The following is a 12,338-nucleotide window of genomic DNA, read 5'->3' on the forward strand; positions in this document are numbered from 1 at the left end:
ACAAAAAAAAAAAAAAAAAAAAAAATCTGAACATGAAATTTTAAACCATTAGTAGAACAATTTTTTATCAAAACAAAGTCTAATAGTATGAAATATTTGAACTGAGGAAAGTAAGTTTTATTGGTTTGTGATGAATAAGAAGATGTTTATTTGATTATGAGTAAATGAGTAATTAATTTGGGAAATAAAGAGGTTCTTTGTGAGCAATGGTCTACTCTTGTGTGCTTAAATCCCTTTTTTCTTGAAATCCATATTTACTAGTCTCTACTCCCCTAAAAGAACCTTATTAACGAGCATCTCAAAGTTCAATTTAGAAGAACCATGCTTATGCTCCGTCGCTTCATTCGCCAAGCGCCGCCACTCTTCCGCCTTCTCTCTCATATTCTTTCCCTTCTCTTCATCCATCAACTCCCTAACCACCGCCTCAACCTCTTCTCTCTTCACATCTCCACCAATCTCAATCCCAACCTCCCATTCGTCACGAGAAAACTTACAATTAGTTTGTTGCTCTGCAAAAAACGGCCAACACACCATTGGAACTCCACCGCATAGACTTTCCAACGTCGAGTTCCACCCGCAATGCGTCAAGAACCCTCCAATGGCCGGATGAGAAAGGACTTTCTCTTGAGGACACCAACTTGCCAACATCCTCCGGTCCGCCGTAGCCGTTAAAAACTCCGGTGGAACCATTGCCTCATCCCCGGCTACTAAATCCGGCCGGATCACCCACAAAAACTCTTTCCCCGTTGCAGCCAAACCCCATGCAAACTCCACAAGCTGTTTTGCGCTCAAAACAGTTATACTCCCGAAGTTAACGTACACAACACTGTTTCTAGCTTTCGTGTTTAGCCAGTCCAGACACTCAGTCTCCTCTCTCCAAAGATTCGATCCTGTCCGTCCGATTTCACTATACTCGCCGCTCTCTTGTTTCTCTAGTAAATGTAACGGTCCAATAGAATAAACCGGAGGTACAATGGATTTCATAGATTGGATAACGTCGTGTTCGAGATCATCAAACGTGTTGAGAATGATAGCTGAAGCGCGTTTGGCTCGGTCAGCCTCACGGATGATAAAGTTGAGCATGATGTCGTCAGGATTAGTCGTTCGGATGAAGCTAGGGATGTCTTTTAGTCTTAGGTTCTTCATCGATGGTATCCAGTCTATTTTTGTGTCCAAGTGTTCCTTGGTTAAGTAACTCTCATCTGCCAAATAAACCACCATATTATTGATCAGAACTCGATATCATCTCAAGATTTCTTAACTACAATTAAAGATGCAAATTTGGATGCATTAACATTGATACTGTATACAGGATCAGAGCCAGCAAAAGGTTATTATAGGTCAAAGATGTCAGACAAAAAGTGGTCTAAATACAATGATATATGGAATGGCTAATTGCATAGAGTTTACTTTTCCAAGTATGTGCTCTCTTTTGGAATTTAAATTTTATTTTAATTTATCCAGTTTGATTTTATTTTATTTTGCAAGTTATCCTACTATTCTAGTTACAGCCACCATATATGACTATTAATTATGTTTCGCAATCATTGTGATTTTTAGTGCCTCAAATAGGGGAATCGGGAAAACCTAAAAGGATATGATTTTTTCTGGATTCATCTTTATTCGATTGAAAGTTCTGATTTACAGTTTGTTTTTAATATATAGAAATCGTTTGGGTTTGACGGTGTATAAGTTTTAACCCAAACTATAATTCTCTGTTGTTGACAAAGTTTATTAGTTTGTGTTATTGATGTATTTTATGACCATTGTTCTTTATTGGTTTGTATTTTTTATTCACTATCGGTATTTCGTTTGGACAATCACAAAAGTATGGAAATGATTATATTTTTCTTTTTGAGAAAATACAAATTTAGGGATACTTTTTTTTTTTTGACAAATTTATTATTTGTCCCTATTGTGGACCTCTTTTTTGGTGTATAATTTATTAGTTGGGGTCTCTAGTTGGGATTTTTTTGGTAAGTCCAAAACCCTTTAACTAGCACAGTAGCATCCCAGTTACGAAATTATATAGATAAAAGCCAACAACTTGTTCACCTTGACTAATCTTGTTCGTGTGTATATACACGTAAAATATACGATTCGCATTGATTATCTCATGGTTTCTTGTTTCTACGCTAAACTTAATATTATAACACGTAAATCAGTTTAAAAACACGGATTAAATCATCAATCCAAAATTAATAATACAAACGTACCTTTTATTGGTGATAATCCCTTCTCGATGAAGCGATAGTAGTAAAGGTAAGCCAAGAAGCCACAAGCACTAGTTGTCCAAAAAAGAACCTCCGGGACACCGAGCTCCTCCGCAGCATCAAGTGTGAAGCTCATACAACCGTCGGATACGATACAGCTCACAGGAGGAACATCATCCCTTGCGTTGATCTGCCGGAGAAGCTCCTTGAATGGAGCGAGACAGTGCTTCATTGTGGACTCGCAAAGAGTAGGGATGTCCTGAGTGACGTCCACGTCAGTCTCGGGTAGACCGTCAGGGATGGACTCAAACCGGAAAGAAGGAAGCCCGTCAACGGCGTTAGGCCCACGGGACCGGAGGAGACGGTTGTGGTTGTAGACGGTGTTGACGAAGGTAATATGGAAGCCTTTGGCGTAAAGGAGTTTAGCCACTTTCATCATTGGGTTGATGTGGCCTTGAGCCGGATAAGGAACGCAAACTACGTGTTGTTTTTGTGCGACATGAGATCCCATTTTCTTTCTCTCTTATGCAGAGAAAATATGAAAGTCGATTTGTATTTTTGATTGATAGGAATATGATTCCTTTACGCTTATAGGACTCCGTTTTATAGAAATTATTAACAATGTGTTGGCTCGACCTTATGATCAGATTTTCCCACGTGGGAACTGTCGAAAGATCTGCCTCGCATGTGAAGATTTCCAAGTGGGCGATCTCGAGGCCGAATTTGTGTATTTATTATGTATAAAGCCTAACAAAATGATAATATTTTTTATTCAAAAGATGAGATGTTATTGAGGTGTAGGTGAAATAAAAGTCAAAACTAGTGGCATATTTCAACACTCAAGCCAAAACATAAAATAAGGCCAACGATTTATAAGACTGTGAAATAAAATTGAAATTTTGATATAAGTGATGTTGTTTCGTTATTATTGAATTCAAGTATGCATAATCTTTACTGTTGAAACAAAACAACACTTATTTTATCTGGTTAATAATTAAACAGATACTTGTTCATCATTATATATATGATAACACTTTATTAAATTTCAATACATAACATAATTTTGTAACGATCATATCTAAAATAAATTGTAGTCTCTCTACTCCCCTAAAAGAACCTTGTCAACGACCATCTGAAAATTTAGTTCCGACGAACCATAAATAGGCTTCGTCGCTTCCTCAGCCAAGCGCTGCCACTCTTCGGCCTTTTGCCTCATTTTCTTTCCTTTGTCTCCGTCCATGAGTTCTCTAACCAACTCCTCAACCTCCTCCCTCCTCACATCTCCACCGATCTCCATCCCCACTTCCCATTCATCACAACAATATTTACAATTTGTTTGCTGTTCCGCAAAGAACGGCCAACACACCATTGGAACTCCACCGGAGAGACTCTCCAAAGTCGAATTCCATCCACTATGCGTTAAGAACCCTCCAACTGCCGGATGAGAAAGAACTTTTTCTTGAGGACACCAACTCGCTAGCATCCTTCGGTTAGCCGTCTCTATTAGAAAGTCCGGCGGAAGCATTGGCACATCACCGGCTACTAAATCCGGCCTAATCACCCACAAAAAATCTTTTTTGGTCGCTGCTAAACCCCAAGCAAACTCCACGAGTTGTTTCGCACTCATCACTGTTATGCTACCGAAATTAACATAAACGACACTGTTTGGAGACTTAGTATCAAGCCAATCCAAACACTCCATCTCCTCTCTCCACATATTCGTTCCTATCTGTCCGATGTCACTTTCCTCGTCGATATCCCGATTCACAAATAGATGAAGCGGTCCAATAGTGTACACTTGAGGTATGATAGATTGAATAGAACGGACGACATCATGCTCAAGACTATCGAATGTGTTGAGAATGATAGCGGAAGCGCGTTTGGCTCGGTCAGCCTCATGGACAAAAAAGTTAAGCATTATGTCTTCAGTATTAGTTGCACGGATAAAGCTTGGGATGTCTTTAAGTCCTAGGTTTTTCATCGATGGTATCCAATTTATTTTTGTGTCCAAAGAACTTTCATCTGCCATAATCCACTTCCATTTTATAAGTATAATTTTATATCTCAATATTTACTATAAAAACATTCAAGCACCGTATTATATGCAAATTTTTGATGCATTTAATTTTGATCAATTAATACTATAGATTAATTTCAGAGTAAGGATGAGTTATTCTTGGTCGCCCTAACAATGACAGAAAAAGGCCTAGACGACGGTACTTCTTACGTATCTGTATTATAGGTACCTCTGTTCTAGGTGTCATAGATAATGTAAATTGTTAATGAAATAATAATAATAATATACTTTGTGATGAAAACCTAAACTAATAATAACCTTTTACTTACCTTTTATTGGTGATAACCCCTTCTCGATGAAGCGATAGAAGTGTAGATAAGCCAAGAAGCCACAAGCACTTGGTGTCCAAAAAAGAACATCCGGGACTCCAAGCTCCTCTGCAGCATCAAGAGTAAAGCTCATCACACCGTCGGATACAATACAGCTTACCGGAGGAACATCCTTTGTGGTGTTGATCCGCCGGAGAAGCTCCTTGAAAGGAGCTAGACAGTTTTTCATGGTGGACTCACAAAGGGTAGGGACATCCTGCATGACGTCCTTGTTTTCCTCCGGTAGACCGTCAGGGATGGACTCGAACCGAAAAGAAGGAAGCCCATCAAGGGAGTTGGGACCACGTGACCGGATGAGACGGTTATGGTTGTAGTTAGTGTTGACGAAGGTAACATGGAAGCCTCTGGCATAGAGGAGTTTAGCCACTTTGAGCATCGGATTGATGTGGCCTTGAGCCGGGAAAGGTATGCAAACTACGTGTGGTTTTTGTCCGCTTGTAACAGCATGAGACGCCATTTTCTTTTCTTGTATGCCAAAAACAAAAAGATCAAAGATGGATATGTATGTGATTGATCTGGAAACACTTTAGCTAGGTGTTAAAGGACTCCACAGTGAGATGGCGAGACCATGATTCTTGCACGTAGAGACTGTCGATCTTTGCCACGTGCGAAGGTTTCCCGTACCCGGGGGCATAAGCAATCTTGCTATATTTGTATAATTGATGTACTGCCAGCAGAAGATAAATGTTTATCTACTTGACGTTGGTCACCTAATAAAGGCCAGACTAGTGGTCCTATAAGGCAATAATTCGTGAAAACGATGTTTCTTAGGGTGTGATAGAGTTTAGATAGTGTTATAAATATCTAGTTCTTGATTATTATTTTTCTTCCAAATTTTTTAAATAAAGTCTATGGTTTTTGTATTTAGATTTCTTTTATGTTAATAGGAAATTTATTATGAAATATAGTTTATGCGGTCCTTATTAAGGGATCTTCCGATAATGCTTAGCATACACTTTCCTTTACCAATATCTCAATCCATTTTACTAATCCAGGGTATTATTACACATAGTGAAAAGTGAAAATAGTAAAAGCAACTACTTATTGATTATTATATGTATACCACACTTTTATGACAATCTTACGTTTTCAATTAATCTTACGTGTTAGGGATCTTTCCCAAGAGAACCTTGTTGACAATCGTCTCAAAATTTATCACCGACGAACCACACGGAAGCTTTGTAGCTTTCTCGGCCAAGCGCCGCCACTCTACAGCCTTCTCTCTCATTTTCTTTCCTTTCTCTCCATCCATGAGCTCTCTAACCACCGCCTCAACCTCTCCCCTCTTGACATCTCCACCGATCTCAATACCAACCTCCCATTCATCACAAGAAAACTTACAATTTGTTTGTTGCTCAGCAAAAAATGGCCAACATACCATTGGAACTCCGCATGAAAGACTTTCTAACGTCGAATTCCACCCGCAATGGGTCAAGAACCCTCCGACCGCCGGATGAGAAAGAACTTTCTCCTGAGGACACCAACTTGTCAGCATTCTTCGATCAGCTGTCTCCGCTAAAAACTCTTTTGGAATCACTGCCTCCTCTCCGGCTACTGAATCCGGCCGCATCACCCATAGAAACTCCTTTCCCGTTGCCGCCAAACCCCAAGCAAACTCCAAAAGCTGTGCCGTGGTCATTATTGTTATGCTCCCAAAGTTAACATAAACAACGCTATTTCGAGACTTAGTATTAAGCCATCCCAAGCACTCAGTCTCCTCTTTCCATAGATTTGATCCCATCCTTCCAATCTCACTATCTTCTTCAATCTCCCTGTTTACTAAGAGATGAAGCGGTCCGATTGGATAAACCGGTGGTAAAATGGATTGCATAGACTGGATTATGTCATGTTCAAGGTCATCAAACGTGTTCAGAATGATAGCAGAGGCACGTTTGGTTCGACATGCCTCACGGACAACGAAGTTGAGCATTATGTCGTTAGGATTAGTGGTACGTATAAAACTAGGAATGTCTTTTAGTTTTACATTGTTCATTGACGGTATCCAATCTATAACTGTGTCCAAGTATTCCTTCGTCAAGCAACTCGCATCTGCAAAATCCATCACACTTTATTTTATCATTTTATCTCTCAATATTTATTTATAAAATTAATGCACAGACTTAGCATACACAATTTAATGTATTTTATAGTGATAGTCTTGTTTCAGAGCTAGTTGGCAAACAAATGGCTTAGAGAGTGATGTTGGCCTATTTGCATTAAGCTTTATTTATGGTTGTACTTTGAGATTCGGTTAAATAAGAGTTCTAGGCCAACATCACTTTCTAGGCCTAATTGCAAATAAAGTGACCAAGCTCATGGTGTCTTAAGAGTTCTTACGTGAAATTTTATTTTATAACGTCGATTAATTCAATAATAAATGCAAGAAAACGTACCTTTTACTGGACATAAACCCTTCTCGATGAAGAGATAAAAGTGTAGATAAGCCATGAAGCCACAAGCACTAGTGGTCCAAAAATGAATCTCCGGAACACCAAGCTCTTCCGCTACGTCAAGAGTAAAGCTCATCGAACCATCTGATACAATACAGCTCACCGGAGGGACATCCTCTCTCGTGACAATCCGCTGGAGAAGCTTCTTGAACGGAACGAGACAGTTTTTCGTTGTGGACTCGGAAAGGGCAGGGATGTCCTGCGTGGCGTCCACGCCAGTCTCCGGAAGACCGTCAGGTATTGACTCGAACTGGAAGGAAGGAAGTCCATCGAGTGCGTTGGCCCCACGGGATCGGAGTAGACGGTTGTGGTTGTAGACGGTGTTGACGAAGGTGACGTGGAAGCCTTTGACGTGGAGGAGTTTAGCCACTTTCATCATAGGGTTAATGTGGCCTTGAGCTGGGTAAGGCACGCAAACTACGTGTGGTTTTTGTTCGTTAGAAACAAAACGGGATCCCATTTTCTATCTCTCTTTTGCCAAAAGACAAAATGTGATCTAACTAGTGTAGGCTTAGCTTAAGCTTTGAGGTACGCCAGTTTATAGGAAAACGGTGAGTCCATGTGTTTATCGCACGTGGCTATTTTAGCTCGAATATGTACATGACTACATTCTTTGTGAGTAAATTCATACAAAATCCCCAAGTTTAAAATCCTCTGGTTAAAAAACAATTAAGCAAAAGTTATGCTTATGATTTAAAATTATAAATATTAAACTAGGAAACCGTAAAATTTGAACTTAAACTTATTCTGTTACAATGTCACACTGTTATTTTTAGATGCAAAATGTAAATCTATAAAACTAACTATAAAATATTTAGAAAAATCAATCTTGAGTTTTTGACTACCGTACAATATGACTTTTATCATCATATCAATATGATTAACACATTTAAAAAAGCCAGTTTTTTTGGTTATCCGGACATATTTTTGGTTATCCGTGTTAAAAGTTTATAATCACTGCTGCGAAGTCGATACCTACGGTTAAATTTATAAACGACATCACATTCAGAGAAAAAACTTCGGTGGGGGTCATAGTAATTGATGAAACTTGTCTACGAATAAAAACGACAAAACCGTCAAAACAAATCCTAGAATGGCGTGACTTGGATAATTTCATTCAAGGAGTATTGAAATCGCAAAAGCAAAAATGGATTGAAATACCAAATATATACCGAATGAAAGGATAAGTTAGTGATAGTTATTTTTAAAAGAAAATCAATATAAACTATACTTTTACAAACAAAACACAAAAAATAACTCGAATACAAACTAAAATTTCAAGACTTCACCCATCGCTTAATAAAGAACAATTATGATTCATGCTTTGTAACCGAACTTTAGGTTTTTAATTATGAGTTCATATATTTGTGATGACAAGGCATGTGCCATGGCAAGGTATGTATCTTTTTCGCTTGTGCCGAATAATTAATGTACAAAAGAAGATGAGCGAATTCGAAAGCACATATTCAAGACGTAATAAATATGAGTAATGACGACTTTAAGCCATTAGGTGATGAAGTGAACAAAGCAGTAATAACAAGATGAGTGAGGTAAAGATCGGACTGGAAATTTGCATCTAGATTCTATTTGAAGGATCAAAATTGATACCTTGATCTATTAACTAGTTAAAAAAAATTCTCTAAACTAACCAGAAATTAAGAGTAAATTTTATTTTTTTTAACCATTATTTCACCAATGACTAGTATATTCTCATTTCAAAGTTGATAATGATAGCATTGCATGCCATGAAGTCTCAGATCAAATTGCTAGAATCTTCTCAATTCAAAATATAAAAATTCAAATTAACGAGGAAAGAAAACCATCTTCGAAATTTGAAACATTAATATTTGAAAAACAAAATAAAAATAAAATTTAAAACATCTTATAAAATGAAACACATAATAGAAACAAAATAAACACTTACTTAGTAATCATTATAGAAAAAATAATACATTTCGATGATCATCTTATATTTTAGTTAATCCTGTGATTTTTGTCCCAAAAGAAACTTGCTAACAACCGTCTCAAAATTCATAACGGAAGAACCAAGTTTATGTTCCGTCGCTTTCTCGGCTAAGCGCTGCCACTCTACCGCCTTTTCTCTCATTTTCTTTCCCTTCTCTCCATCCATGAGCTCTCTAACCACCGCCTCAACTTCCTCTCTCTTCACATCTCCACCTATCTCAATCCCAACATCCCACTCGTCACAACAAAACTTACAATTCATTTGCTGGTCAGCAAAAAATGGCCAACACACCATCGGAACTCCACACGAAAGACTTTCCAATATCGAGTTCCACCCGCAATGCGTCAAAAACCCTCCAATAGCAGGATGAGAAAGTACTTTCTCTTGAGGACACCAACTCGCTAGCATACTGCGGTCTTTAGTCTCCATTAAAAAGTCCGGCGGAACCATAGCCTCCTCTCCCGCTACTAAATCTGGCCGGATCACCCATAAAAACTCTTTCCCACTTCCCGCCAAACCCCAAGCAAACTCCACAAGCTGCTTCACACTCAAAACCGTTATGCTCCCAAAGTTGATATAAATGACACTATTTTGAGTCTTAGTATCAAGCCAATCCAAACACTCCATCTCCTCTTTCCATAAATTCGAACTCATCATTCCAATCTCACTACCTTCTTCAATCTCCCGGTTTGCTAAGAGATGAAGCGGTCCAACTGAATAAACCGGAGGTAAGATAGATTGCATAGCATGAACAACATCATGCTCAAGGTCATCAAATGTGTTTAGAATGATAGCAGAAGCACGTTTGGCTCGCTCGGTCTCGCGGAGGGCGAAACTAATCATAACATCATCAGGATTAGTGGTACGTATGAAGCTAGGAATATCCTTTAGTTTCACATTCTTCATGGTTGGTATAAAATCTATAACCGTGTCTTCTAAGTACTCCTTCGTCAAGTAACTCTCATCTGCCAAATCAATCACCATTTATTAATCAAGATAAGTCTCATGATATTAGTTAATAAAAATACAAGCACCGCATTTTAGAAAAAATTATGCATTTACGTAAGCATCCACGTCTATATGATTCTCTAGGACACGGCATTCATTGTGTAATTTCAGAGCCAGAAAGAGTTATGAATATGACCGAAAGACAGAGTGGCCTGGTCCCTGGACAATGATATGCCAAATTGCATTGATTTTTTACGGTTTATTTCACTTTCATGTTTGGATATTACCCAATTTTATTTTTTTCCTCAACAAACTTTCCCGCCGTCTCTCTCCTTCTTTTTTTTTTGGCAATATTGGTTATCTTTTTGTTTTCATACCAAATGTTCATGTGTGATGCATCTATGTTATTAAAGGTCACCGAAAAAAATTGGAACCAATACAAACAGATAATCTTTACACAAATAAATAACCTATCTTTTATATACGCTATAGTTCACCTAAAATTTGTTACTATTTAAAAATCCCTCTTTTACAATTTTCAAGCCTTTTCACAAATATTAAATATATTTTGTTTACGTTCAAACTAATAATAAAAATCATAGAAAGACGACGTTTGCAAATATCATATAACTTTAAGATAAGTTAACAACAAAATTTATGTAAAATACGAAATGGAATTTTGAACATCATCATTTCCTTTAACATGATTTTAAACTGTAATCAAAGTTAAGAATCTACGCATCTCTTAACAAAATAAAATATGGGATTTCTGTTCAATCTTTAATGTCACTCAAAATTCACCAGCGGATAGGGGAAGCGGAAGGTTAAAAAGATATCAATGCTTTAAAATAAATCAACAATGTATCTTCTCTAATTATTTATTTTTTTTTTGGCTAAGAAAACTGTAATATATATATTACAAGAAAACTGCAAACGCATCGAAATAAAAAACATATCAAAACATTCATTACGTTATGTATATATTAAAATATGGACATTTCTCTTGATACTATATATTTAGTAATGCTCAAAAACCTAGGCTACAATGTAACAATTGTATAAAATTGAGTATATATTACAACATGACCATCTTGAGTCTTGACCGGTCTCGTCGTGCGGGTGGATCGATTAGGATAGTCTATGGCTTCGCTAAATATGGTAGCTAAATGGATATTTTTTATCCAATATACAAACGATATATCTCAGATTAAAAACTCACCCTGCTCGAGGTGTCTTAAGGGTTCTTACGTTAAATTTAATATCATAACGTCATTTAAATCAATAATCAATGTAAGAATACGTACCTTTTAGCGGACATAAGCCCTTCTCGATGAAGAGATAAAAGTGTAGATAAGCCAGGAACGCACAGCCACTGGTTGTCCAAAAAAGAACCTCCGGGACTCCAAGCTCCTCCGCAACATCAAGAGTAAAGCTCATACAACCGTCAGATACAATACAGCTTACCGGAGGAACATTATCTCCAGCGTTGATCCGCTGGAGAAGCTCTCTGAACGGAGCGAGACAGTTCTTCATGGTGGACTCGCAAAGAGCTGTGATGTCCTGCGTGGCATCCATGTCTGTCTCTGGTAGACCGTCAGCAATGGACTCAAATCGGAACGAAGGAAGTCCATCTAGGGCATTGGACCCACGAGAACGAAGGAAACGATTGTGGTTGTAGACGGTGTTGACGAAGGTGACGTAGAAGCCTCTGGCGTGGAGGAGTTTAGCCACTCTCATCATAGGGTTGATGTGGCCTTGAGCCGGATATGGAACACAAACTACATGTGGTTTTTGTGAGTTATGAATGATCTGAGATCCCATTTTTCTTTCTCTTGCGCGAAATCAGTTGTCAGTTTCCTCTTTTTGTAATGAACAAATGTGAGTTTTGGTTTGCCTTTGAAATAAGCCATTTTATAGAGAAAGAAGAGAAGAAAGAAGAGAAGAAAAAAGAGACCAAACTAATAACTTCTTGGCCTTGGTGGTTGTCCACAAATTACGTCACGTGTGAATAGTATCCAAAACCTGCCATGAGCCCGGGATTTCCATTTATGTGTAAAATTCATAAAAACCTAATATAAGATAATGTTCATCTACAAGTTGAGCGTACTGCAGAAAATCTACAATGCCAGATATGCCGAATGGACCTAATCATTTAGGGATACGTGCAACAAAATATATAGGTTTCCGTGGCACCAGATCATGATCACGTTCCAAGTATATCTTCATCTTCCAAGGCACATGTGCCTATCTATTTTGCTTGTCTTGTGCCGAATAATTAATCTGGAATTTAGTGTCTGCTTAATTAACAGATTTCAAATTTTCGCCTTTAAATGAAAGATATAAGCATACTTAGAA

General features: G+C 37.9%; 4 protein-coding genes across 6 annotated transcripts; all 4 read right to left on the minus strand.

Annotated features, from left to right (window-relative positions):
- Positions 1–3: 3 nt before the first annotated feature.
- On the minus strand, positions 4–2,958 carry UGT85A2 (UDP-glucosyl transferase 85A2). Of its 2 annotated transcripts, NM_001036001.1 has the most exons (3): positions 2,217–2,788; positions 445–1,202; positions 55–408 (listed from the first exon to the last, which is right to left on the minus strand). In NM_001036001.1, exons 1-3 carry the CDS (start codon positions 2,722–2,724, stop codon positions 265–267), a joined length of 1,410 nt encoding a protein of 469 aa, NP_001031078.1. In that variant the 5' UTR covers positions 2,725–2,788; the 3' UTR covers positions 55–264. The 2 variants fall into 2 exon arrangements, with proteins under 2 accessions (NP_173653.1, NP_001031078.1); NM_102086.3 differs by having other exon boundaries at positions 4–1,202; positions 2,217–2,958.
- Positions 2,959–3,111: 153 nt separating this feature from the next.
- Positions 3,112–5,532, minus strand: UGT85A5 (UDP-glucosyl transferase 85A5). Of its 2 annotated transcripts, NM_202156.2 has the most exons (2): positions 4,560–5,532; positions 3,112–4,235 (listed from the first exon to the last, which is right to left on the minus strand). In NM_202156.2, exons 1-2 carry the CDS (start codon positions 5,074–5,076, stop codon positions 3,313–3,315), a joined length of 1,440 nt encoding a protein of 479 aa, NP_973885.1. In that variant the 5' UTR covers positions 5,077–5,532; the 3' UTR covers positions 3,112–3,312. The 2 variants fall into 2 exon arrangements, with proteins under 2 accessions (NP_973885.1, NP_564170.1); NM_102087.2 differs by having other exon boundaries at positions 3,112–5,532.
- A 19-nt stretch (positions 5,533–5,551) lies between these two features.
- UGT85A3 (UDP-glucosyl transferase 85A3) lies at positions 5,552–7,624 on the minus strand. The gene is made up of 2 exons (NM_102088.3): positions 7,013–7,624; positions 5,552–6,668 (listed from the first exon to the last, which is right to left on the minus strand). Exons 1-2 carry the CDS (start codon positions 7,527–7,529, stop codon positions 5,719–5,721), a joined length of 1,467 nt encoding a protein of 488 aa, NP_173655.2. The 5' UTR covers positions 7,530–7,624; the 3' UTR covers positions 5,552–5,718.
- A 1,232-nt stretch (positions 7,625–8,856) lies between these two features.
- Positions 8,857–12,166, minus strand: UGT85A1 (UDP-Glycosyltransferase superfamily protein). The gene is made up of 2 exons (NM_102089.5): positions 11,288–12,166; positions 8,857–10,000 (listed from the first exon to the last, which is right to left on the minus strand). The coding sequence occupies exons 1-2, from the start codon at positions 11,802–11,804 to the stop codon at positions 9,048–9,050; spliced, it is 1,470 nt and encodes a 489-aa protein (NP_173656.1). The 5' UTR covers positions 11,805–12,166; the 3' UTR covers positions 8,857–9,047.
- Between the last annotated feature and the right edge of the window lie 172 nt (positions 12,167–12,338).

The sequence above is a fragment of the Arabidopsis thaliana genome (assembly GCF_000001735.4).
Source record: "Arabidopsis thaliana chromosome 1 sequence".
NCBI lineage: Eukaryota > Viridiplantae > Streptophyta > Magnoliopsida > Brassicales > Brassicaceae > Arabidopsis > Arabidopsis thaliana.

Bases quoted from the DNA above. Each gene is read 5' to 3' on its own strand.
- UGT85A2 (NM_102086.3), bottom strand. From the start codon at position 2,724: ATGGGATCTCATGTCGCACAAAAACAACACGTAGTTTGCGTTCCTTAT. The intron at 1,203-2,216 runs GTACGTTTGTAT...TTTATTTGGCAG, and splicing joins GGGATTATCACCAATAAAAG to ATGAGAGTTACTTAACCAAG.
- UGT85A5 (NM_202156.2), bottom strand. From the start codon at position 5,076: ATGGCGTCTCATGCTGTTACAAGCGGACAAAAACCACACGTAGTTTGC. The intron at 4,236-4,559 runs GTAAGTAAAAGG...GGATTATGGCAG, and splicing joins GGGGTTATCACCAATAAAAG to ATGAAAGTTCTTTGGACACA.
- UGT85A3 (NM_102088.3), bottom strand. From the start codon at position 7,529: ATGGGATCCCGTTTTGTTTCTAACGAACAAAAACCACACGTAGTTTGC. The intron at 6,669-7,012 runs GTACGTTTTCTT...TGGATTTTGCAG, and splicing joins GGGTTTATGTCCAGTAAAAG to ATGCGAGTTGCTTGACGAAG.
- UGT85A1 (NM_102089.5), bottom strand. From the start codon at position 11,804: ATGGGATCTCAGATCATTCATAACTCACAAAAACCACATGTAGTTTGT. The intron at 10,001-11,287 runs GTACGTATTCTT...TTGATTTGGCAG, and splicing joins GGGCTTATGTCCGCTAAAAG to ATGAGAGTTACTTGACGAAG.